The 27,142-nt window shown below is 40.7% G+C and overlaps 1 protein-coding gene across 2 annotated transcripts; it reads right to left on the reverse strand.

Annotated features, from left to right (window-relative positions):
* Positions 1-10,286: 10,286 nt before the first annotated feature.
* On the reverse strand, positions 10,287-13,978 carry PHF1 (phosphate transporter traffic facilitator1). Of its 2 annotated transcripts, none has more exons than XM_086818611.1 (10): positions 13,565-13,978; positions 12,648-12,739; positions 12,309-12,444; positions 12,019-12,110; positions 11,834-11,939; positions 11,605-11,677; positions 11,388-11,508; positions 11,189-11,305; positions 10,737-10,807; positions 10,287-10,610 (listed from the first exon to the last, which is right to left on the reverse strand). In XM_086818611.1, exons 1-10 carry the CDS (start codon positions 13,769-13,771, stop codon positions 10,429-10,431), a joined length of 1,197 nt encoding a protein of 398 aa, XP_086674737.1. In that variant the 5' UTR covers positions 13,772-13,978; the 3' UTR covers positions 10,287-10,428. The 2 variants fall into 2 exon arrangements, with proteins under 2 accessions (XP_086674737.1, XP_086674738.1); XM_086818612.1 differs by having other exon boundaries at positions 10,737-10,823.
* Positions 13,979-27,142: the final 13,164 nt, after the last annotated feature.

Raw genomic sequence — 27,142 nt, forward strand, 5'->3', positions numbered from 1 at the left:
CCCTACTTACCTAGATGCCTTTGAAAACTTGAGTGATGTCTTGATATCACCACTTACTATCTTAAACTTTAAGCATAAGATGGTCCAAGCATCAGGTTTGGGCCATTCGGGATTGTTAAGAGGGGGGTTGGGGATCTCTTCTAGCTTGCCAAATAAACCTGGTTTTTTATCTACAAAATATGAGAGAAAAGAAAAAGATATTGTTCTGTACCAGATCACTTGGGCTTTGCCTCTCCAATGGATGCATGCATAGCATAGAAAACTCAGGTGAGGCTTTGGAGTGGTTGTTCCTCAACATAATTAGAGGGGAAAATATCTGCAAAGACATAAGAAAATGGAGAATCATAAGAAAATTTGAAACAAAAAATCCAATATTAGCATGTTGTTAAAGCTGTGTTTATGTTATAGTGACAATTTGAAGGAAACCTTGGTCGTTGGCCTTGAATGTACAGGTCTCCAAGGGTATACACATGTTGCACTATGGCAACCAGTCCTTCCTTCTTAGTATGCTTGAAGCCTTGTAGCGCCCCTTCCCAATGATGTAGCATATTCCCCAGTTGACGCACTCGATGTGGTCCCTTAGAGGTTGGCTGCATGTAGACCCAAGCCCAAACCCTGAATCTTGTTGGAGCCCAAACTCCATTCTTATCTCTTGTGTTATGCAGCAGCACAAGCTCTTCCACCTTCTCCCTAGGTCTTCTCACATTACTGGAAGAGGCCATGGTGGTAAGAAAAGAGAAGAAGGGAAAAGAAAAGCTTGTTTTACAACAGAGGAGTGGAGAGGAGAGAAAGTTCAGGGTTTTCAGTGCAGCAATGGAAAGCTTAAAAGAGGGTTAGAGTTTGAGAATAGGCTTCTTGAACCTAGAGTAGACTAAAGAGGGATAGAGTTTTTGTAGCAATGGAGAGGGAGGGAGAGAGAGAGGGAGGGAGATTGAGAGGGAGGGAGCTTGAGAAGAAGGGAGAGCTTGAGAGGGATGGAGTTTCTGCAACAATGGAGAGCTTATAAAAGGAAGAAAGAGGGAGAGGGAGCTTGAGACTGAGGGAGCTTGAGACTGAGGGAGCTTGACATGGAGGGAGAGGGAGGGAGAGAGAGAGAGGGAGATTGAGAGGGAGGGAGCTTGAGAAGAAGGGAGAGCTTGAGAGGGATGGAGTTTCTGCAACAATGGAGAGCTTAGAAAAGGAAGAAAGAGGGAGAGGGAACTTGAGACTGAGCGAGCTTGACATGGAGGGAGAGCTTGAGAGGTATGGAGTTTTTGCAGCAATGGAGAGCTTAGAAGAGGAAGAAAGAGGTTCAAAATGAGCTTTCCAAACCTAGAGTATGTTGGGGGGAAGTTTGAGAAGAAAAACACACTTTTAGGAAAAAATTAAAAATTTTTAAATTTTAGGGTTTTTAATCTGCGCAATTCTAGGTGGGGGGACCTCTAAGTTTGGGCCCAAGAGGTAGGGGGACAAGAGTAGTAATTATGCCCCATTAGCAAACCAAAGCCTAGGCCCCCTAGGGTCAAAGAAGTCAAAATGTGTACCCAACCCTCTTCCTATTGGTCCATTCCTAATCAAAAGTTAATCCAGAGGCCCTCTTTGGGTCCAAAAAATTCCTAATGACTCTTGTCCCTAGAAGGATGGTTTGTTTTCAGCCTCTAGAAGCCTCCCATATGCATCGTGGATGGTTAGATTGTGCTCCAAAAAGAAAGTGCATTTTCTTGCTATGGCGAGCTACGACGAAGAGAGAGAAAGACGAACTTTAGAACAAAGTGCACCAGCAGTCATTCGAGGGCGGCAGACATGAGTGTGCATGATATGCTCTTGTAGATGATGCGAGCACTGGGAGAACAGAGCACCAAGTTGGGAGAGCAGAAGGCGTAGATCTTGAACCTAGAAGAGCGCATCTGTTTTCCAGTCCGTTTTTCTCCGTTTCCTCCTTCCTCTCCTTCTGTTTCCCAGATCCCACCAGCAAATCCTCTATATCGAATGACCCTTTTGAAGAGTTACGACCGCAGCCGATTTCGATGCTCAAGTTACAAATCCAAGCAATGGAGGTTCAAGTGATGGAAGACCGTGCAGGTGTTAGAAGTCATCTCCTGTCTTTATGTTGACACCAAGGCCTTTGTTGTGGGTGTGCCCGCCCTTGTAGGTGTTTTCTCATTTTTCCTCACTCCCCGTATTTTTCCCCCATTTTTCCCTATTTTTCTGTGGCTTGGGTGGCAGCCCTGTGGTGGAAGGAGGACCTCTGAAGCTGGCCGACTGCATTTGGACATGCTGGTGCTGGGCTGATTGTGTTGCTTCAGGTCCACGACCTCCCACATGAGCTGGCCGACACCCTACTACTGGGCCGACTGGTGATCATGGCTGGTCGTGGAGGTTCAGGCCTTGTTGGCTGCCCTACAGACAGCAGGCCGACTGCTGTTTGGGGGCCATATAAAATGGCCCCATAGCCCCTTGCCACTAGTGTATTGTATTCGGGATCTTCTTTGTGTATATAGAGTAGAGTTAGACGCCTCTATCTCTCTCCCTCTCTTGTGCTGTTTTCTTTCTGCATTGCGTTTGCTCTTGTGTTCCTAGATTTGGTCATCATCTCCGCTGTGCATTCTGACATGGTATCAGAGCCCTAGGCTCTTGATTGTTCTTGGGATTTGTGTGAGCAAGAGGGGGACTATTGTGTTGCTGAGATTGGTGGACTGTACAGGACTGTTTGGGAAGAGGAGAAGCAAGAGGACGACGGGCTGATTTTCTGGACAGCCACTTTTTGCAGGTGTAAGTTCTTCTTTGTTCCCACCCACCCACCCTTTTTCAGAGTACATCCCCGCAATGGCAAGAGGGGGTGTTAGAAGTCATCTCCTGTCTTTATGTTGACACCAGGGCCTTTGTTGTGGGTGTGCCCGCCCTTGTAGGTGTTTTCTCATTTTTCCTCACTCCCCGTATTTTTTCTCCATTTTTTCCTATTTTTCTATGGCTTGGGTGGCAACCCTATGGTGGAAGGAGGACCTCTTAAGCTGGTCGACTGCATTTGGACATGCTGGTGCTGGCTGATTGTGTTGCTTTAGGTCCACGACATCCCACATGAGCTGGCTGACACCCTGCTACTAGTGGCCGACTGATGGCTGGTCGTGGAGGTTCAGGCCCTGTCGGCTACCCTACAACAGCAGGCCGACTGCTGTTTGGGGGCCATATAAATGGCCCCATAGCCCCTTGCCACTAGTGTATTATATTCGGGATCTTCTTTGTATATAGAGCAGAGTTACACGCCTCTATCTCCCTCCCTCTCTTGTGCTGTTTTCTTTCTGCATTGTGTTTGCTCTTGTGTTCCAAAATTTGGTCATCATCTCCGCTGCGCATTCTGACAGCAGGAGCATCCTGTGCTACTACACACAAGAAGACGCTAGGCGACACGTGTGGAACATGAAAGATACCTTGCAGCTTTGAACTCAAGAATGATACCAACGGCTCTCCCACGAGTCATTTTTCCAAGAAAATGAACTTCAGTAAGTATAATGGTAAACTTGACCCCACAGCTCTTTATTCTTGGTTGCATCAAGTTAAAGCTTATTTTGCTGCAGTTAGAAAAAACGATACTGACAAAGTGATCTTGGCTAGTTAATATTTGGAAGGTGGGGCCATTCCTTTGTGGACCCAGTGGGTTCATGTCCACACCATATTAGGTATGGCGGCTTATGTTTGGGATGAGTTTCTCCTCAACCTTAGGCGGCGGTTTCTGCCGCCCCATTACCTTGAGCAGCTCATAGACAAGTTTAGAGGAGCGCATCAAAATGTGCAACTAGTCTTATGGTTTGCCAATAAAATTTCAAACTTATGTTTGCAATTGGGCTTATTTGACAAGGACAAGAAAGGGCAGTTCCTTTATGGCCTTGACACGCAAATCCAGTGAGACAGGTGAGCATGCTTAGGGCAGCCATCTTCGAAGACGCACTCACTTGCTTGCGCAGAGTTCTGAAATGAAGCATCATGGCGGAGAGCCTAAAACTTCCCAGCCTTCCACTCCCAAGCCAACTGTCTAGGAGGGAAAAGGCCATAACCAGACGGGGTCTTCCCAAGACAGAGCACGGGAGCCTCTGGCTCCAAGAACTCGACCAATGCGCCCAAGCTTACTTTAGACCAGAAAGCTCAGGTAGGCAAGATCGGTGGGAAATTGAGTTGAGGAGATAGCTCAATACAACAATAGGTTAGGTGTTTCTTTTGTCACACAAAAGAAAGAGCACACTTCTCGGGATTGTCCAAAGAAGACTACTAATCCACAGACAACCATCCAAGCCTCCACATCTTCCGTGTGCTGAGCCTAGCTCCCACACAGACCCCAACGGTTGTCCCTAGTTCTTCAGATCCCAGTGCTTTGGTTGGTGTAATCGTTAGCCACCAGGAGCTTGAAGATAAGATAGTACCATCAGGAAAGTAGGAAGTAATGAATTGAAGACAATACTTTTGTTGTGACATAAAAATACCATCAAGATGTTGGACCATCTCCATGCCAAGGAAATTGTTACATGCGAAAGCTTTGGGAGTCTTCTTTCAGTCCTAAACACATCCTGGAACATGCTGATGCAAAAACACAAACAGAAGAGAGAGGAGAGAGAGAGAGAGAGAGAGAGAGAGAGAGAGAGTTGAGAATTCAGTATATCATATAGTACCAAAAGGTACAAGTGTCCTTATAGCCATAGGTTGCCTTTTGGAAAAGGTAGAATACCTAATCAAATCCTAGTCTATGACTAATCCTATGATCCAGTTAAACAAGGGGCTGAATGAATAAAACGATGAGCAACAATGCTATTTATAGGCCTTGTGGTGACCAAGTGAACTAGCCGATTGCTGGTCGGCTAGCTCTTGGACAAAATAATTCACATGCTCTAGCCGACAGGACCTACTCCTCTTCTGTGTGCTGGAAGACATCATCCATGTCCAAACCCCTTTTCCAAAACAACAATCAATGCTCCAAATCTATGGTTCTAATCAATCTTTATCTTGTTGCCTCTTCAGGACTAGCTTTGAGGTATGCCTATGCATGTCTTGCCCATGACATCCCCCTCTGCTAAACGTGATGACGGGATTCCAACCTATTTCTTGGATGATTGTCATCATCCCATTCTATTCCCGGAGTCCCTTTGTTATCCTTCCTCCTCTAGCAACATTTTCATTGAACACCCGACCTGGTCTCCAAATCCACTCTAACTCTGATGAAGATCTATACATTTGTTCCATCCAGTCCCCATTCCGTTCCTGCCCTGTCCCTGAACACTGTCTTTGGTCTTCTTTCCTAAGAAATGAGTCCAACACTCTCACTCCACTCCTTGGAGGATCAACCTCCCCTGGAACCATTGCCTGAAAGCCTAGTGGAGCTTAATGCTCATGTTTTTGGAGTGGATTCCACTCCTAATCATAATCACTAAGCTAATTCTTGGATCAAAGCAATGAAATCTAAGCCTCTTGTGCTCTTTCGGCAAGGCTAAGGTAAGATCTTGACTTGAACATATTTGGCACCGTTAGCAAGGAGGAATAGTCTAGGGCTTAGCATTATTCTGTTCATTATTCCAAGTTGTTAGGATCACCCAATATTGCTCGATGTTGAGATTAGGAGGTCACACTCCAAAAAGTATACGATTTTGGAGCATTGGATGTGTTTGGTTATTGATTTTGATTTCCTTTTGAAGTTTATTTTGCATTAAGGCATTCTATTTCATCTATATATAGGATAAAACCCTGGTTTTTTAGTGCATCGCGTCCTAACTCTATTGTCACACTGGAATGCTCCTTTGCCAAAGGGGTGAAGGGAGAGCTCTCTATGCCTAGATGGACGCAAGAAGAGAATGTCCTTTGTGCCGGTGGTTGTCTCTCAGAAAAGACGAGAAAAGAAAAAGTTAATGTAAGAAGAGGGAAACCTATAATCACACCTATCCAAACAAGCATCCATCAAGCAAGTAAGAAAACAATAGCATGTAAGCAAGCAAGAAGAGGGAATAAGGCGAGCTCACAAGAAAAATATTACAAGGGAATGATTGTGTATTGCGCTTATTATCAAAAATGACTTATATACAAGTGGCTAGTTTTCACACTAGGCCGGCCAAAATAAAAAATGATTCGGTCTCTATTACCGGTCTTAAACAAGTATGCACACTAAGTTCGTAGACTTTCCTTATTTAACATTAAGCTCATGGTGTGGTAAGACTTCTTTATATACAAAGGGAAGTGCCCATTCATGCGGGTAAGATAGCAAAGTGTCTTACATTAATTGGGCAGGCAAAACCATGTTAACTTACGGAGTGGTTTAACACATGGCTATGGGAGTGAAGGAAGAGAGCTCTCTATGCCTAGATGGATGCAAGAAGAGAATGTTCTTCGCCAGTGGTTGTCTCTCACAAAAGACGAGACAAAAGATGAGAAAAGAAGAAGTTAATGCAAGAGGGAAACATATAATCACACCTATCTAAACAAGCATCCATCCATCAAGTAAGAAAACAATAGCATGTAAGTAAGCAAGAAGAAGGAAGAAGGAGAGCTCACAAGAAAACTATTACAAGGGAATGATTGTGGATTGCTTATTATAAAAAATGACTTATATACAAGTGACTAGTTTTCATACTAGGCCAGCCAAAATAAAAAATGGTTCAGCCTCTATTGCTAGTCTTAAAACAAGTATGTACACTAAATCCGTAGACTTTCCTTATGTAACATTAAGCTCATGGGTGGTAAGACTTATTTATATATTCCAGTGCCATCTTACAAAAGATAAGTGCCCATTCGTGCAAGTAAGATAGCAAAGCATCTTATGGTAATCAGGCATGCAAAATCATGTTAACTTACGGAGTGGTTTAACACACAACTATGGGGGTGAAGAAAGAGCTCTCTATACCTAGATGGATGCAAGAAGAGAATGTCCTTCGCCGGTGGTTGTCTCTCACAAAAGCCGGATGAAGAAGAAGCTAATGAGAGGAGCAACCTACAATCAATACCAGCAAGCATCCATCACGTATGCAAGATTCAATAGAGCACAAGCAAGCAACAATAGGGAAGAAGGGGAGCTCACAAGTATTCTATTGTAAGGGAACAAATGTGTATTGCTTAGTGTCAAAAATGACTTATAGTAACAATGACTAGATTTCACACTAGGTTGGCCACACTTAAAAATGGTATCGCCACTATTACTAGTCCTAATAAGCAAGCATGTACACGAAGATTTCTCTATTTGACATTAAGCTCAAGGAAAGGCCACTTTATATGTTCCAACACCATTTTACAAAAGATAGGTGCCTGATCGACCTCTAAGATGGCAGCGCCTTATGATAGGTCGGGTCAGGCAGGTGAAACCATGAGGTGGTTAAATTGCTGCCAAATAGTCCCCCATGGGAAAGAGAACCCGAATCCAAATGATGGGCTAAAAATCTTCTCAATTTTGAGTGGACTGGAAGAATTGTGGCATGATACTAAGATCGATAGATTTTGAAATGGGAGTGGTAAGCTTTTAGCTCATAGAAGGGCGCATTTTTTCTATGTACAAGAGGAAAGATGCAATTTTATTATCACGTTAAGCTCTTATTATTAAAAGTGGTAAGGGTATGCTCTATGTGCATTGATATCCATGCTTGGCAATAATTTTTTTAATCAACTTTTCGATATATATTTATTCATATATATTCTTTTAAATTCATAAATTTATATTCTTTTGAATATACATTTATTCATATATATTCTTTTAAATTAATAAATTTATTATTTCAAATATTTATAGCATAATATCAAAATTTTAAAAGCAATATTTTAGTAACACAAAGATCAAAATTAAAATCAAAATCAAATTAAGATCAAATGGAGAAAAACAAACACATAAGGTTTCTTGTGATTAAATTTGAATTAAAAAACAACTCATCTTTTTAAAAATTTACCTAATAGACCTAAATATTTGTATACTTTATTTTACAAGGTGTCTATTGATCAAATAAATTTATGTCACCAAATACATTTAGAACAATTATGGATCGAATGGGTAAGTATAAACTTTTTTCCAAGAAGAATCCTTTATACCCTTAGCATAATTTTCTTAGTTTTTTTTCAAAAAAATACACAATGCTTATTTTTAAACCGATTAAGATAATTTTTGGATTAAGTAATGCATTCCATCAAATAATTATATATGTTAGTCCTATAGAATATATAAATATATAGAAAACAGATGCATAAAACGAACAATCTATTTATAGGTTTCAAGATTATTAAGATGAATATGTGAACAGTAAAGAAAAATGTGAACAATAAAGAAAAATGGAGTAAATGAAACATCAATTTGGAAAAAATCGTTCTTTAAATATATTTTTATCAAAAACTGTCATTATGTCCAAAGTTGGATGAAAAAATTTGAAGAAAAATTGCACCTCATTATACTACAACACAAACAACTTAGAACCAACTATCTCTCTTATAGTCTAATAGATACCGCACATTGCAATTCTTTCACAATCATTATAATAGCCTTTTGAAATATAAAGTCCACATGTACTAGTTAAAAAATGCCCAAAAAAAAAAAGTTAAAAAACTGACTCCAAATTAAATTAGAGAGAAAATAACAAAGATTGAAAGTAGAAATTGAAAAATGTCATGAAATGAAAGTTTTTAAAGTGTGTGTTTTTGGGTGATTTTTTTAAAAATAATACTAGGAAGGATCTAATCACAAGTCCAATTACTCATTTTTTTTAAAACGTGAGTAAAGGAGTAAGTGTGTCTACTTATATGAATGTATCTCCTTATTTGTAGATGAACACAACGCAACATGCCGAGAAAGGCAAAGGCAATGGTTATACTTTGACAGAAACAATTTATGTAATTTGATGCCATGTTTGCGCCAGGGTGATAAGCACCTCATAACTTTGCAACACACCATGCTACTCTATAAATAGTGTAGATACTTTAATGTCCTCTTTAGAGTTTAGTAATCTCTCTTTCTTATAGTATTAAATTTTTCCTCCAAATAAGATCAAGATTGCAAATTGATCCAATTCTTATGTGTTGATCTTTGAAGCTCACAGTATACTCACTATTTTTTAAAATAAAAATGAACCTAAAAAATTGATTGAACAATTTTTCTCATTACTTGCATGGTATTTCCAAACTAGGCTAGAGCTCCAAAGTGGTGCAAAAATTAGAGGCTTTACTGGGAAAAAATTAAAGCAACAAGATTTGTATGCACCTTGTGGGTGGGCTAGAGAAGGACAGCCTCAATACTATCTACCAGGAGGAGGTGTTAAAGACCCTTGTCATATGATATCAATGAATGGCATTGATCTAAATCAAGACACCTTTTTTGCGCTGTCGAATAAAGTAAACTCAAACAAGTAAACATTGGATAAAGTAAACTCGAACAAGTACACTACCTCATAGGATGCGAGTGAATTTGGGTTTGCGGTTTAAAAATTTTGGAGCAGGATGTTATGTGCAAAAGAGGGTCTGAACTTGAGACCTAGGATCTCCCATGGGAACATGTTACCACTACACTATACCTTCAAGCAATGGAAACATGTGGTTTCAAGCCATTATATTACTTTGTGATGTGCCGACATAGTTTATTTAGCCGGGTTTACTTTGAAGATGGATGGTCAAGATTCGTGCAAGCAATCTTCAATGCATGGTGACCGTGGATCTCTCTTGAGTGACAAGGGTCTTTAAGACCCTATGGTCTATAGTGGCGTGGGCCTACAAGGGTGGTAGCACCCACTAAACGAAAGATCGTCGATGTAAGGCTTCTTGCCTTGCCTATCCACGTACATGGCAAACTTATTGAGGATCTGACACTGCCACCCAAATGTGAAGAACTAACAAATGAAAATTTTAGAATTTTTGAAGGCTTTTATTACTATCCAAATTTCAAACCTTTAACCTAATTCTTCAAGGCATTTTTTTCAATTTTAGGAGTTCCAAATGCACTGAATGGGGAGCAAGACGTGCCGCTTGCTGAGGGAGCAAGACATGCCAAGTTCGGACTACCATAATGCTCCAAGTTACTAGGAACGCACTCTACACTGTTCTATCAATTTCCTCTCAGGTTACTAGGAAATGTGAAGGCAAGCACTCAAAAGGAAACCAAGCCAAGCATTCTATTGCATGATGATACTCCACGTTTGTTGATTTGTGGTGATGGCTTTATCACTGGACAGTTGTGTACATGTGGCATTTGACGAGTAATTGCAGCAGTTTGTTGACGCCAACACAATGGGTATGCCTAGTGCATCATAGTAACTACACAAATTAAAATTAATATTGAGATTTGCTACTCCTGGAATGTTAGGCGAGGATTTGTTTAGCAAAAAAAATGGTAATTATCCAACATATGGTAATTATCCATGACAAAAAAAACTTATGGTCCTATGTTAAATTCCCATGTTTGCCTCCTTTCTCTGTTCAAAGTTCAAGTATACCTACATATCTCCTCCAGTCCTACATGAACTCTCCCCCATCAAATTCAGGTACACTTCCATATATTGCCTCAGGAGGCGGCCTTGCAGGCTGGTCTCGTCCCAAAGGAAAATTCCAAAATGAGTCAGAATGCTCAAAGAATACATAAAAGAGAACTGCAGAAGCCAGAATCATGCCTATCAACAGCAAGTAAATCTGCCACTCTGCCAAACAACAGGAAGCATTTACATCAGTAAGCTACATAAAAAGCACAGTAGATCTTAAATTTGATGCCGAGTTGTCAACAGCTAGACACCTCTATGAAACATGCATCTTTTTAACCTCCATACCTTTCCACTCCTTCACCACATTGAATTTGGTCACTCTTGCAGTGGAATCAGAAGACATTGACAAAAATGCTCTGCAAATCTCCAAATCTAAAAATTAACAATTGCTGTAAACGAAGAACATCAAACAAACCACGCACGATCCCACAAATGTACGTCTAGATTGCCATATATATATACCTAGATGAATCCAGGAACATGCCCAAATTCACCTTATAAGAAAGTGCAATGTTATCAGCTTTAGGGGTAATTAGACATGCATGCATGGCACCAAAAAGAAATCATTTGAAAAGCATATACACACACAACAGTAATGAAAGAATCCATGTAATTGCAAATGCAATCCTTCCTTAGACCACACTAAATTTGGTTGTAGCAGAGGACATGCCACCATCAGCAGAGGCCCGTGCATGATGAAAGTTCTATTGCCTATAAACTAGGACAGAGAAGCTCACCTGCCATTTGGAGAGAATTCCAATGCTGTAACTGCTGATAGATGTGCATCTTTCACGAGCTCAACCGTCTGCATTTTCTTGACTTCAATGACATATATGTCCCCAGCAGCACTTCCACTGCAGCAAAACCAATGAGCTGAAATACAAGAAACACTTGTGGCAAACTATCTCTTGATCATTAGAAAGCCCAAGCACATACACTGCAAGCCGCTTGCCATCGTGACTGGAGGCAAATGCAGTAATGACATCTTTTGAGAACGTCTTTATGCCCACCTTGTTCCACGCTTCCATGTCCCAGACTCCAACGGCACCTTGTCCACCTATTCCAACAAAAAGGAAAGCTCTTTATAACATGGATGGCCCACACAAGTCGCCTTGTGATGTTTAATAGGTGAGAGTGAGTAACATTTACAAACCTTTTGTGATGGTTATGAATAGAAATGGCTTGGTTCCATCCCTTGAAAACCTACATGAGCCGAATGCTTCACCCTGCCGTGAAGCCAAAAGACAAGTTCAAAAGTCCAAAATGGACATAACATCTCAAGGCCTCTAGCACAAATGTATGCACCACTGGTGAAGTCAAAACAAATCTTAGAACTGTTACTTTCCAATATAGACCACATTTCTATGCCATATGAAGCAAACCTTATTTCTGTGCAATATTGTTGTTACAATAATTGACCTCTCAATCTCCCAGACACGGCACAAATTCCCACCATCTGGTATTGAAGCTAAAAAAGCCCCATCTAAGCTGCCATCATAATGCAAAGCTCGTGATGAAACGGTGTTATATAGCTTTGGATACAAAAGCTTTTGAAAATTTTAGTCACCTTATGTCAAGGCTACTCAGGAACTTGCAGCCTTCAGGCTGATCAAATAAGATGTTCAAACTTGGCCACTCAAACACTCGTAGATGCCCGTCCTGCGGGAAATTCATTATAATCCACACGCCCAATCAGATGTCAGGTATCGAACCCAGTTAGCAAATTGATAGCATCCAAGCATCCTCCAACCCATCAGGCAGAGCGTTAAAAATGTTGATAAAAACCTGTCCGGCAGTGGACGAATGTGATGAGTGAAATCGCCCCTAGTAACGTACAATTTTGAACCCAAGCCTTACCTTTCCACCAGCTGCAAGTCTAGACCCATCAGCACTGAACAAAAGGTTGATTTGGGGTCCGATGCCTTGCAAGGGGACAAGGTTTTGATCAGAGGCTTTGAGCTTAAGATGTTCCATTCTTTCCAGCTCGTAAAGCCTGTGCAACAAAGAAGTGCTTCAATGTGCATCCGAAAACCTTCCCACACAAGGATGTAACACCCTTGAATACATGTGCTCCTGACAATAAAGCTACCAAGCAATATTACCAGCATCCGTGGTTATGTGTGTGCTTGCGTACATGTGTGTGTGAGATTTCAATTACACCTGCCTACAAAGGATTTTGAATCAGCCTGCCTTTACTTGCAAGAATTCAGAAATGAGCATACAACGCCATCCCCTCCAGGATGAACTGCTATGCTTTGGGGCAAATCTTCTTCTGCAGCAACATGAATCTGCATACAAAACCATCTTTCATGTTCTATAGCAAACAAATCTTTACTTTAATCATTTTTGACAACAAAGCCAACCAGTGATGTTTCATGTCAGCAAACAAAGCATGTCTTTCATGTTGAGTAAGTTTAAGGGGGACTCCAGAGCAGTTGCCAAGCACCATGAGGCCTTTCCACAGACTGATATGAGCGAGGCATGGTGGTTGAATCCCCTTAATAGCGTTACCTCCTTTCAGAGCGATTGATCCCAGGCATTGTTTATCACTCCTTCTTATTGCTGAAAGTGGAAAAGATTTGGAAATCAGCTGAAGTCAAGGAATGGTGGGTAATTGGTGCACTTGTCAGGCTCCATTGTATGAATGCTCTGTCACATTCCACATATTCAGTGATCTGTATGGGAACAATGTCTGACAATGGCAGCCGGCAAATAGCCACCAGACAAGATTGAATCAATAAGCGTGTCCCTGTGTGGGCAGGCCGGCCAATTTTCTGTTCTTTAGCCACCTTGTGCCTCTTGCTGTGGCACCATCGGTGCATGGTCCAAGTGCCCCCATCTGAGTGTGTGCTACCACCACCCACACCTCTGAGTTGACAATCGTGACACTTTGCCTTTCCATGGATAGTAATTGCATCTTTGATTATCGGTTTCTGGGATGTGTCTGTGTGTGTCTGTGTGTTGGGGGGGGGATGGGGGGGGCGGGGGGGGTGTTCCAGTTCCAGTTCCACACACACACACACACACACAAAATCCCTTTTTCTAAGAGCACAATACTGGCATTTTCTTCTGTTCAAAGGAGACCACTCATGCAAGATCAAATGGCCACTTACAGCGTCGGATAGAAAATCCTCCTTGAAGTCATAGCGATCGAGCTCCAAGCTACCATCGGAAGCGGTTTCACTTGTGGATTTCCCAAAGACTATATGTCCGACCTCCTCTTTGTGGGAGTCCGGGCCGGCCGCCCAAGCACCACACAGCAGTGGGGAATCACCCCTTCTCAGAACCCTCATGTAGCGGGTGCGCGCTCTTCTGCTCATTGTAAAGCCCTAATCTGCACAGGAAAACCTGCAGAAACCTAATCCGTTACAACTCTCTGCTAAACTACTAGATCCTGCAAACCCTCCAACCTGCAGAACCTAAAAATTGATAACCTGAAACCCTAACCCTTCACAAGTGCAGTATCTGTTAATCCTAGAACTTCTCTCTGCAAACCCTAATTAACTTGCCTATCGATCGCTAAGTCTAATTTCGAGAACTTCAATGAACGGATCGAACATTCCGGAATTGTACTCTTCTGAAGTCCACGGGACGTAACATGACGTCACACCAGAGGTTGTTCACACGTAGCCTTCCGGTAGCCTTAGCCAGCGTGTGAATAGCCTCTATGAATACCCTCCCCATGGAACTTTATATTATGTTATATCTATTAAATATTAACCATGGACAACTTTGGGACAAGGAGAGAAGAGAAAAGAGAAATCTTGGAACGTGGAGCAATGGGCTGGCTAATTACAATGAGCCCCCAAAAAATTTTCAAACGCTTCATTGTTGGGTCCTCTTACATACCACAGCGGTTGAGGACTAGTATTCTATTACACACAAAGTTTTCCCCTCGCCACGGGTCACTCTCTTTAGCTCTAAAACCATCTCCTCTCCTCATCCTTTAACCACCTGGCAGGGGTGTACAAAGAGCGTAATGTGCACGGGTGAGGGCAGTGCCACAGCAGAGTGCAGGTGCAAAACTAGTCATTAAGTAAACTTCAGTTTTCAAGATTGTAAGGTATTTTTAAAAATTAAAATGTATCTTGCATAGGAGTAAAAGGGACTTGGAGGGATTGGTTGTTGGGGAGATTGACTGAAGCTGAAGGGGCTATTAATTTAGTCTTTAGTCTTATTAGATATTGCTGTCTCTAGGATATTTGGAACTCCGGGAATTGGCTAGTGTTTTAAAAAGAGTCAAGACAGGGGCTGGGGATGTGGTAGAGCTGATGTATAGATGTGTGAATCAATGTTGGTCTGTATATTATGTTAATAAAATAAATGCTAATTCTTTTGTTGAGGCTTACAAAGTGGGATAGGTTGAGTTGCTTTCAAGCTGTTGAGATGTTAGTACATACTAGGGTAACCTAACAAATCTGACATGTTGCAGGGTTACACAGGGAAAGACCTGAAGATAATTGCCCAAAGTTTGGACCTAAAACTAGAAGATGGTATTTGAAGGAGAAGCAGCCTGTCTATACATTTCTGGCCTTTGGAAGTAGGAGAGGTGGGGATCAAATTTATAACCTACTTAATAGTGATTGGAAGTAGGATGGGAGTTGTAGTTGTAAAAAGAGGTCTTTTGTATATGGTTGTACTTAACATATAAATATAACTATATTTATGTTCCCAAAAAAGTGGAACTATACTAAACTTTGAAATTTTTCGAGCAGTCCTACAAACTCATTAAGGGCAATTCGCAAACTATATCACATGCTATCTATCTTACTCCTCCTAATGGCTCTTGAAAAATAATTCCTTCCAATTTAATGCATGAAACAGAAAAGCACAACCAACCACACAATGCAAAGTGAGCTCTATAAAAGCCAATAGAGTTAAGATTACAAATACAATTATCCATAGTTTGCCATAAATCCAATGCCAAGATTAACCATTCATTGGTTAAATCATTTGGCTCTACATATGTATGTGTGCCTCATAACCCTAAAATTTACAGCCTTGCTAGGCATTCAATTTGATAACCTTGAGGTTTCCTTGACTTTGGAGAAGAAGCCCTATTTGTGAAGCATGCCAATTGGGAAATAGTCTAAGCATGCATTTTCGCATGATAAGAATGTTAAGTAAAAGATTTTTGGATGTGGTACATTCTGATATTTGGAGACCAACAAAGATGGCATCATTTTGAGGATACCAATATTATGTATCTTTCATTGATGATCACACGCTAGGAAGGTGTGTGTTTACTTCATGAAAGAGAAAAGTGAAGTGTTTATGTACTTTTAAAGCTTCAAGGCTATGGTTGAGAAAAACAAAGTGAAGTGTTTATGCACTTTTAAAGCTTCAAAAGCTATGGTTGAGAAAGACAAAGGCATGCACATAAAATGTCTAAGATCATAGTGGGGGAGAATATTTCTCCAATGAATTCAGTTATTATCTAAGATAGCATGAAATAAAGAGGTAATTCACATGTAGGTATACCTTACAACAAAATGGGGTTGCAAAAAGGAAGAACATGTATATATTGTAGAAGTAATCCGCCGTGTATTGATGAATGAGAAAGGGATGCCTCATTATTTTTGGTCTGAAGTAGTAGCAATTGTAGTTTATATTATGAACATAACCCCCACCACTGTAGTAGTTCAAGGCATGACACCTAAAGAGAAGCATAATACAAAATTAGTTGCAGATACAGGTGATCTTTTAGAGGACCCTACTATGTACATTGTAGGGAGTTTGATATACAATTGGCGAGTAACCCAATGTATCATGCTAGGACATGCTAGGACGAAGTCAAAAAATAAAAAACATCCAGAAAAAACCCTAAAATTCTCAAAATCCTCAAAAATTGTGTTTTTTGCTCATTGTGGAAATTTTGAATCATCGACCAAGTTCGAGATTGTCCAGCTTTCAAATCATTGAATCTGCATCCAGATCGACCATAGTTTAAAGTGGGTGATGAGGGATTGTCTCATTGGTAAATAATCTCCATTTCCACACAAAAAGGAGGCTGTCAAGGCACCAATCAACTATTCCCTTGTAAGAGACCATAAAGTTGTGTAAAGACCCCTATTGTACTTGGAAAGTACACAAAAATCGATGCCAACCACCATCTTTAATACACAATCAGATCATCAATCCCAAATCCAGATCATCAATTTCAAAATTGTTAGATTCTAATCACCGATCCCAAGGCACTAGTTCAGATCACCAATCTGCCTTACAAATCGTCCATATTTCATATTACTAGTTATCTACATTGCTTCTCTTTTTAGATTGTTATCTTTCTGATCGGTTGATTTTTAATCCATTGAAACCTTTGGACATATTTTGGGCCCTTTGCTAATGACCTTCATTAGCAATAGACCAATAGGAAGAGAGGAGTGTGCACATTTGGTCTCCTCCAAAAGTAGGGGGGCAACTAGGCTTGTCTCCCTCATTACTACATTTGTGGGGTTCAAAAAGTAGAGAAAGGCCTTCATAAATTAGGGAGGTGGAGTGCAAAAAGTAGGAGGGTGCCATAAAGCAAAAAAGTAGAGGGCTCCACCAATTTCAGCCCCATCAATCTCGTGGATCAAAAAACCCTTAAAAATAGGATTTTTCAAAAAAATTGAAAAGTGTATTTTTCCCTCTTAAAACCCAACCCAAACCATATTATATCAAAAAACTTCTTTTTTCACCTCAGATTTCTCTCCCTACACATTATTCTTCTCTCCAACATCATCCTCTTCACCCCAAACCTCAAATCTCCATAGCTTATCCTCTCTCTACCATGCAACCTTCTCTCTCTCTCTCTCTCTCTCTCTCTCTCTCTCTCTCTCTCTCTCTCTCTCTCTATACTGTGATGAGTAGATCTTCAACCTATCTCTCTACTGTGCAACTCTCTCTCTCTCTCTCTCTCTCTCTCTCTCTCTCTCTCTCTCTCTCTCTCTCTCTCTCTCTCTCTCTCTCTCTCTCTCTCTCTCTCTCTCTCTACTGTGCTCGGATTTGCAGCCTTCTCTATCTCTATCACACGCGCGTGTACACATTCGAATCTCCTCACACCCACATCTACCTCCCTCTCCCCAACAACCTCAAATGTGTACTGTGCAACCTTCTTTCTCTCTCTCTCTCGCCCATGAAACCTTTCTAACAGAACACACCATGGAGGGTAGTGCATCTTTGTCAAGGAGAAGGCCAAGGGACGAGGTTGGGGCTCTGCTCATGCACAATACGAGGGATGAACACAATGCTTGGGTTGAAAAACAATTTCAAAAGGGAGATTGGGTGTATTTGCAGCCCAGTGCCACTAGACTGCATATCGAGTCTGACGTCGAGATGTGGTTAAGCACCATTGAAAGGGGCATTTACTAGGATTCAAGGAAACAAGGTATGATGGATTGGTGGCCCTAGTGAAACATGTGTACTCGGCATCGAAAATTTCTTTGAGCCCACATCGTCATAGTCCTCGTTTCCCTTGCAACTATATACTTTCACTTTAGTACGTTAGTGTACATGGTATGTGAAGTGTTCTTTTCAACTTTATTTGACAGCTTCCTCTTTCTAGATATTTTCCCTTCCAACATCATTGAGGAGCATCCCATAAGGACCCTAACAGGAACATTCTATGGTGTACACGCGCACATTAGGGATGGTGTATTCTCTAGAAATCCCCTCTCCTTCCCTCTCTAGTGCTGAATGGCCAATGCTTGATGTTTGGACTATTGTTGCTCTTAAAGCAAAGATGGCCAAAATGATATACATTCTTCTTTAAAGTACATAAAGGCCTTAAGATCGGTTGGTCTTAGCTAGGCATGCCCTATGCATGTGTTTGCCCACATGTTTCGGGCCATTACTTGCACACGAATACCAACAATGTACATGTGCAAGGTGGTAGACATTGAAGAGATTGTCAATTTGCTTGGTCAAGAGTGTGTTGAGATATCGAGCTCAACTAGTGCTACGGCGGTGGACATTGATGACCCGCCTAGGTGATAGCTTCCACATCTACACCACTGGCATGGTTGGTGAGATTATGGGTGATATGCATCCAGTGGGATGACAGGCTGTGTGACAGCCATTTTGGATTACTGGAGACTAGCATAGTTATAGCGCCAGCTCATTTAATCGGGTTCACATTATAGACCGACCCTTGTATGTTGTAGTAGTTGAGTACTAACCCATATAGTGTGTACTCTTATCTTTATGTTATGTTGGTTGAGTAGAGAAGAAGAAAATTCAGCTATCCATCTCTCTTGTGTCTTGCTCTCTCTTGTGTGTGTGTATTTGCTTGCTAGGGTTTGAAGCTCTCCCTCTCCCCCACATTCTCTTTATGGTATCAGAGCCTGGTTCGTGTGAGAGCTAAGGAGGCAAGCAAGAGGCAAGAACAAGCAAGGAAGGAAGGAAGTGGTACTACACGGGTAAGAGCACCATCATCTCTTTCCCCTTCTTGGTTTAGGTACAACACCCCCTCAGTAGCTCTGGGAGCTACACATCTCCGATTGAGGAGCTGTCTTCGTGGGAGTGGAGCTACAGGGTAGGTACAATGTCCTATTAAACATAGTTTTTTCAACCGGATTCGTGTTTTGGGTGCATTATGGGCCCCGTTTCATCACTGCATGATATTTTCAGTAGTTTTTTGAAAGTTTTGGTAGAGAATTATTTTTGCTCAAAATCTGGTTATTGAAGTGCAGCGCAGTGCATTTTGGAAGTGCAGACAGGGTTTGCACATGTATTATTGATCCTGGGTGTATGTACATGTACTCTTGCCACATTTGGTGACACACAGGCTGTGCTGCTGAAGTATCGTTGCAAACAGTTATAGAAGATACTGCTGTATTACAAGTTGTATACAGAAGTTGTCTGTTTGCAAGTTATTTGATTACTATAGGAAAACATGTTTGACGGAATTAATAAGACTGTTAGTGTGGATAAGAATAACTTCCATGCCTGGAAGTTCACAATGACCAATTGTCAGGATCTCAATATATATGGAATGTGGATTCTAGCACCTCTAACCACATGACCAGTCATGCTGAGTGGTTTAGAGATATGCAAAAAATGGAAAAACCAGGTTATGTAGAAACAGGTGATGATACTGCGCATCCCATTGCGCATGTTGGTAAAGTGTCATTGTCTATGCAAGATGGCAAAATGAAGTACTTGGTTGATGTACTTCATGTTCCGAATATTACAAAGAACCTGGTTTCTGTTGGACAGATGGTTGAGCAGGGTATACAAGTGAGGTTTAATCCTCAAGGATGTTTTGTGGAAGACTTCAAAAATAAGTGTCACTTAGTTGCAAAGGGTAACAGAAATGGCAGGATGTTTACTTTGGATGTGAACATGCCTGAGATAAAGGCAGCCATGTTTGCGCATAGAACAGGTGTCATTGTTACATATATGGACATATGGCACAAGCGCATTGGTCATGTGAAGGTATAGCAACTGAAGTCTATGCAAGCCCAAAATATTGTTGCAGGTTTGCCAAAGTTTAAGGTTGACCGTATGTATAAGGTATGTGAAGCATGCCAACTGGGTAAGCAGGCCAAACATGCTTTCCCACATGAAAAGCATGTCAGTGCAAGGCCATTGGATGTCATACATTGAGATGTATGGGGACTGACCAAGACTGTAACTATTACAAGTTGCAGGTACTATGTTACATTCATTGATGACCACACTAGGAAAGTGTGGGTTTATTTCATGAAGGAGAAAAGTGAGGTGTTTGCTCACTTTCAAAGATTTAAAGCCTTGGTCAAGAAGAAAAAAGGTATGCAAATAAAATGCCTAAGATCAGATGGTGGGGGAAAATATTTCTCCAATGAGTTTAGCGATTTCCTAAGAAAGCAAGAAATCAAGAGGCATTTTACGTGCAGGTACACTCCGTAACATAATGGTGTTGCAAAAAGGAAAAACAGGCACATTACAGAAGTGGCACGTGCCTTGATGGTGGCTGAAAAGAATATGTCACATTATTTTTGGGCAGAAGCAGTAGCAACTATTATGTACATTATGAACAAGACACCCACTACAGCTATTCATGGTATGACTCCTGAACAGAAGTTTACAGGCATAAGACCAGATGTGTCCCACTTGAAAGTGTTTGGGTGTATTGCATATGTACATGTTCTTGATGAAGTGAGAACAAAGTTGGATCCAAAGTCAGAGAAATGCATCTTCATTGGTTATGCTATGGAGCAAAAAGGTTATAGATGCTATAGCCCTACCACTCGTGAGATGCGAGTAAGCAAAGATGTTGTCTTCGATGAGATGAGTAGCTGGTATACACCAGTAGTGAAGGAAACAAAAGATGCAGATGTAAGAAGTGCTGATGTTGCACCACATGTAGAGCAACAATCACAGGTGCTGAGTGGACCAAGGGAGTCCTCGAGAAGTGGATCCAATGTTAGCCCATGGTCAGGCAGGTTGAGGAATGATGTAGGTACACATGTATCATGGAAAGGGAAGGAAAAGGTATGTCAACCTTTTGTGCCTGATCTGTCAGCAGGTCACTCATATGTGCATGGTGACTTTAGTGGCTCTGAGTAGAGCCTTGATGAGGAGCTTGGCATTCCATCTGTGGTTACTCTTGGTGTAAGGAGAACTAGGACTGTTTTGAGGACACTTGGTAGTGATCCAGGTGTACGCAAGTCTACGAGGGTTTGATACCCTGTTGACAAGTTGAGATATGATGGATATACAGCCCATCATTATGCTTACATGGTAAAAGTAATACATGAGGTTGAGCCCACTTGCTTTGAGCAGGCAATTGGAAATAAGAAATGGGAAGATGCCATGGATGAGGAGATGGCAGCATTGGATGCAAATACAATATGGGAGTTAGTGCCTTTGCCTATGGCAACATTGGATGAAAATACAACATGGGAGTTAATGCCTTTGCCTTTGGCAGCATTGGATGAAAATACAACATGGGAGTTAATGCCTTTGCCTAAGGAAAAGAAGGCAATTGGATGTAAGTGGGTGTATAAAGTCAAGCACAATGCTGATGGTTCAGTGAGCATGTACAAGGCAAGATTGGTTCAAATGGACTATGCACAGACTTATGGCATAGACTATAAGGAGACATTCAACCTGGTTGCAAGAATAGCAACCGTTAGAGCTATCATTGCTATGGCTACAGAGTGAAGGGTTGATCTTTACATCAAATGGATGTAAAGAATGCTTTCTTGCATGGTGATTTGTATAAGAAGAAGTGTACATGTGATACAGCCACCAGGTTGTGAGAGTGATGCACATCCAGATTTTGTGTGCAGGTTACGCAAAGCCCTGTATGGCTTGAACCAGGCACCCAGAGCATGGTCAAATAAGATCGGGGAGTATCTTGCTACCATTGGATTTCAGATATCCAATGTAGATTTTTCCTTATATGTGAAAAAGACAGACTGAGGGATCATGCTATTAGTCATCTGTGGATGACTTGATTATCACTGGTGATAGTGATGCAGACATACATGCTATCAGGATGCTTTTGAAAAGCAGAAGTTTAAGATGAAGGATTTGGGTGAGCTGTGGTATTTCTTGGGCATAGTGAGTGAGATCCAAAGTGCACAAATCCTTCTCCTTTCCTCCATCAATCAAAGCAAAGCAATCTCTTCCTCCACACCTGGAGCTCTTTGGGTGGTGTGAACTAGGCACAAATGGGGTGGTGCACCTAGATAAAAATTTGCATTTACATTTTTGGCTCTTTAATGAAATTCCCAAGGAAACATGATTTGGCAAGGCTGGTAAAAACCATTGAACATATATAGCAAACATATAAGGCACTACATCCTTGGGAGGGGGAAGGGGGGACTAGGACCTTAGCCTCAATTCCATTTTCGCCTCGAGAGGGGGAAGGGAGGGGGGACTAGGGGCTTAGCCTCAATTCCATTTTATTTCAAGCTATTAGGATCACCTAATATTTCCCAATGTTAATTATGAGGTCGCGCTCCAAAAGGCATATGATATTAGAGCCTCAATTCCATTTTATTTCAAGCTATTAGGATCACCTAATATTTCCCAATGTTAATTATGAGGTCACGCTCCAAAAGGCATATGATATTAGAGCCTCTTAGGTGTTTGATTATTGCTTTTGATCTTATGTTCAATACTATTTACATTAATAGGTTTTAGGAAATTTAAAACTGCAAGTTTTGGAAGGAGAAAAACTTTGGTTTTCTTGCCCACTAGCATGATTTCTAGGCTTGTGAGAAAGTTTGGATTCCATTGCATTGGGATTTCTTAGCCTGGGTGAATAGGAGGGAGATCATTCACTCAAAATCCCTAGTTTGAAGCTCTAAACTTGTGAGTTTGAGTGTGGAAAGTTGTCTTATTTCTTATCTATGCAATGCATGCATTTGCTAGCAAAAGAGCAAAAAAAAACCAGTAAAATTTAACCCATTAACCATCCAACAAACCCTTTTTGAAGGAGTAGGAACATAAAACACCCCCAAACTAGTCCAAAAGAGCAAGCAAAAACAAAAAAACAAAAAGAACCAAGACAAAACCTACATAAATAGCTCTTTAGATGCTTACATGATTACACAATCATGCCAAGAAATCAAGTTTCCATAAGGCTAGTTCTAACCTATCATGAGTAGAGATTTAACCCACCGTGACCTCTCGTGGTAGTTGGATCTAATTTTGTACTAGAAGCTACCTTCAATGGCTAGCCTCACCTACCTTTGTTAAATAATTCTCATGATAGAAAATATATCATGGCATAAAGTTCTTATGCCAATTCTTTTCCTTGAAATTTCAAGAAATTCAAAACAAAATATCCCCTCACTGTGTGCCACCAACCCATGTAAAATGTGCATGAAGATAGGGAATGACAACATGACCTGGCATGGCATTTGTAATCCAAAATGTCCATTCAAATCCACTCATTATGAGTAAAATCTTTTCTCATGTTATACTCTTTAAAACCACTAGGTTTGAATCAATTCAAATCACTGTAAACCTAGAAATTTCAAACCTTTGACTTGTTAAATCTATGAATCTGTGCAAACTTAAGATTGTCTCAAGGTCAAATCCATGCTGAAACATGTGGTGTTGAGTTGAAATCAGGGGTTTAGAACTGGTATAATTTTAAGTCTAGTCAACATTTAAAATAGATGAATTGGATCTAAAGATGGATTAAACCTAGTCAACATGAACGAGAATGATCACAAAGGCAAATAACAGGCGCCTGGTATAAAATTCAAACCTGATGGTTTGGTTCTCAAATGGGTTGGGGACTGGTCAACATGAGTCTTTGAGATATTCTCAAATTTTTAAATTTATCTCATTTAAATATAGACCTTTCAAACTTGTATTTTGTCACTGAAATGTGCATTACAAAAAAATAATACCTCATGTAAATTTATCACATAGAAAGAGAGATCTTACACACACTTAAACTAGTTTTGCTATGCTCAAACATTGCAAGGATCACCACAATAGTCAAATTTAATCTTTACACATTAGGATTAAGATCTAACATGGTCATTCAATCTTCTTACATCGAGTAATGGCCAAAAAAATTCAATTTAAGCTGAAGTTTCAACACCAAAGAAATGGACTCATTTGCCTCCTAAAGCCATATCTAGCATTAGATTTATTTATTTTTTAAGCACCCCCGAAATTGGTTGTTGTGCCAATGTGTGTGTGTGTGTGTGTGTGTATACACACACACACACACACACACACACATACATATGTATATTGTCCTTAGTATCTCTTATCAAACTTGTGAATATAAAGTGTGAAAGGTAAAGTCATCTCACTTCACTTCACTCTCAAGAAGTATATGGCATGTACACACACACACACACACACACACACACACACACACACATACATATGATATTGTCCTTAGTATCTCTTATCAAACTTGTGAGTATAAAGTGTGAAAGGTAAAGTCATCTCACTTCACTTCACTTCACTCTCAAGAAGTATATGGCATGCACGAAGAAGTATGCTCATAAAACCCCAATTAAAGTATGACCACAACCACCTCCTAATCCTAACAACAAAATTGATAGTAGTGAACGTACACTATCCACCGACAATGGTGATGCTGCTCCACCACCATCAGGTTCTGCAAATGCAAGAGCTTGTCCAGCTCTAGCTTTAGCTCCAATGGGTCCTTCACGACCACGTCATAGAAAGCAGAGATGGAGACCAAGCACTATTGCCCTCCTCTGAGAGATAAGGAAGTATCAAAAGGCAACGGACTTGCTTATACCAAAGGCCTCTTTTGCAAGGCTGGTCAGGGAAGTGATGCAATATCTTCAAAAGACATCTACAAGGAGGTACTATGCACAACATTATAGTAACTCCCTTGAATACTGGGGTCAGCCTAAGCATTGATGGCAACTCAAATAGTAGCTAAAAATTATCTGGTTGATTTATTGCATAATGGACAATTGGCAGCTATCCATGCCAAGTGTATCACCGTCAAAGATAAGGATTTACGGTTGGTTCATAGGATCCACAACAATAGTGATGCCTTCAATCTCAACCCTGACGTTATGTGAGGACCTATAGGTGCTAGGAGATATTTTAGTGTGAGGAACATTATGCACACTAAATCAAGCTTTGTACTCCTTACTTTTTTAGCACTTTATGGTATTTAGTTTGTCCCTCATACCTTGTACTCAGATTTCAACTAAGCACTTTGTTCTATTAAATTTTTACCTTGTACTTTAATTTATAGTAATTTTAACTTCTCATGGACATGATTTTTGTGTGAGTAATGATTTTTTATATCAATCCTATGAAGCAATTTGGATAACACTTAAGTGCAATTAAGTTGTGTATAGTATAGATAACATTTCAATGTAAATATCGATATTATTATTACATTTCATCATCATGATATTGGTTTTTTTTTCCAAAAATTTGGCACAAGAATTTTTGGATATTATCAAAACATGACACATATGACTACTATAATATATTTATGAAAAAATCACACTTCCACAACCAAAATTTTGTTTAGCCCTAGGAACAGACATCAAAATATGCCGGCAGACCAACTTTGTTAGAATGCTACGAAATTTGATGTGTGCATAGATCTGGGCCTAAGGGACACCCCAAAAACATTTAGGACTGATCTAAGGCATGTAAGGCCCCAAATGAAGGCTAGCGTGTGGAGGCTTGGATTTGTAAATCCAATGTTTGTGTAACTTGAAGCATCCAAGCCTGTTGCACGACGCCGAGGTGTGGGCACCAAGCTATGTTTGATGTTTGATCTTGATCATATATCATTTGCATTATTGGCAGTCTCAGGGAGTTGTAGTGATCTAACACTTTTAGAGTGCTAAACTTAAGCACATCTGTTGCTCGTCAATCCAAATTTGACACCAACTTTGACGATGTTGTCAATCCTCTGACCCAACATCATAGACCCTCCTAACCAGAACGTGCTAAGAGGAAATGTGGAAGGGGAAGAAGTAGGTGGCGATCTACTCATGGGGTGGAGTTCATGTCTTGCAGCTAATCCTGGGGGTCACGGATCACCGGTGTCAGAGAATTTGTCTTCCTATGATGGGTAGTAGGAGCCAAACCAAAAGTCAGAGGTCGGAGATCTCAGCTCGATCTGAGTGAGGATTGGTCAGAAAACCCATCCGTCAAAGCATTCGTTCGACAGTAGGAGGATCCACAAACAGTCGGAGAAGATTGGATCAAATTTGAGTGGAGCCTATCCGGATCGACATCCACATCTATACAGGATTAAGGGAGAGTGGCCCTCCCTCCACGTGGGCAAAGGAGGGGGGCCTATTTCAAAATGGCCACTCCTCCTTCAAGCGTGAGGAGGAGCCAAATCTCACATCTTCCAAAGCAATTTTGAATTTGAATCTAAGAAGATCTCATCTCACATCTTTCAATGAAATCTTTGTATACATGCTTACATACCTATAGATACACACACTTATATATATTATGTATGTATGTGTATCTATAGGTATGTAAGCATGTATATATAAATAGTGTACATGTGTGTGTGTGTGTGTGTGAGAGAGAGAGAGAGAGAGAGAGAGATTACATGAAAGATGCATTTATTTGAGAGTGAGTACACCTCACCACTCATCCCTACCATTAAAATTTAATCTAAAATTTAATTAATTAAAATTATATATATGTGTAAATCTATTTAAGTGTGTGTGTGTGTGTGAGAGAGAGAGAGAGAGAGAGAGTTTCTATGTGAGAGTGTCGTGAAGAGAGACAGTGTATGTGTGTGTGTGTGCATGAGAGAGAGAGAGTGCGTGAAGAGAGAGAGAGTGTGTGTGTGTGTGCATGAGAGTTTCTATGTGAGAGAGTGTGTGCATGAGAGTTTCTATGTGAGAGAGTGTGCATGAAGAGAGAGAGAGAGAGAGAGAGTGTGTGTGTGTGTGTGTGTGAGAGAGAGAGAGAGAGAGAGAAAGAGAGAGGTTGAGAATTTCTATGTAGGAGATAGTTTGTGTGGGAGGAGATAGTGTGTGTTTTCATTAGTGTATGTGCGGTGTGTACATGTGTGTGTGTGTGTGTGTGTGTGAGAGAGAGAGAGAGAGAGAGACGAGAGAGACGACAGATAATTTCTACGTAGGAGATAGTTTGTGTGGGAGGAAGAGTGTGCGTTTAGATTAGTGTATGTGCAGTGTGTACATGTGTGTGTGTGTGTGTGTGTGTGTGTGTGTGTGAGAGAGAGAGAGAGAGAGAGAGAGAGAGAGTATATGCATGCATGT

This window comes from Cibotium barometz, chromosome 24 (genome assembly GCF_041138505.1).
Source record: "Cibotium barometz isolate CiBa-2024 chromosome 24, ASM4113850v1, whole genome shotgun sequence".
NCBI classification, from domain to species: domain Eukaryota; kingdom Viridiplantae; phylum Streptophyta; class Polypodiopsida; order Cyatheales; family Cibotiaceae; genus Cibotium; species Cibotium barometz.

Coding starts and splice junctions, on each gene's coding strand:
- PHF1 (XM_086818611.1), bottom strand. CDS start 13,771: ATGAGCAGAAGAGCGCGCACCCGCTACATGAGGGTTCTGAGAAGGGGT. Junction 12,445..12,647: donor TCATTTCTGAATTCTTGCAA/GTAAAGGCAGGC, acceptor TTTGTTGCACAG/GCTTTACGAGCTGGAAAGAA. Junction 11,940..12,018: donor CTGAGTAGCCTTGACATAAG/GTGACTAAAATT, acceptor TTATGATGGCAG/CTTAGATGGGGCTTTTTTAG.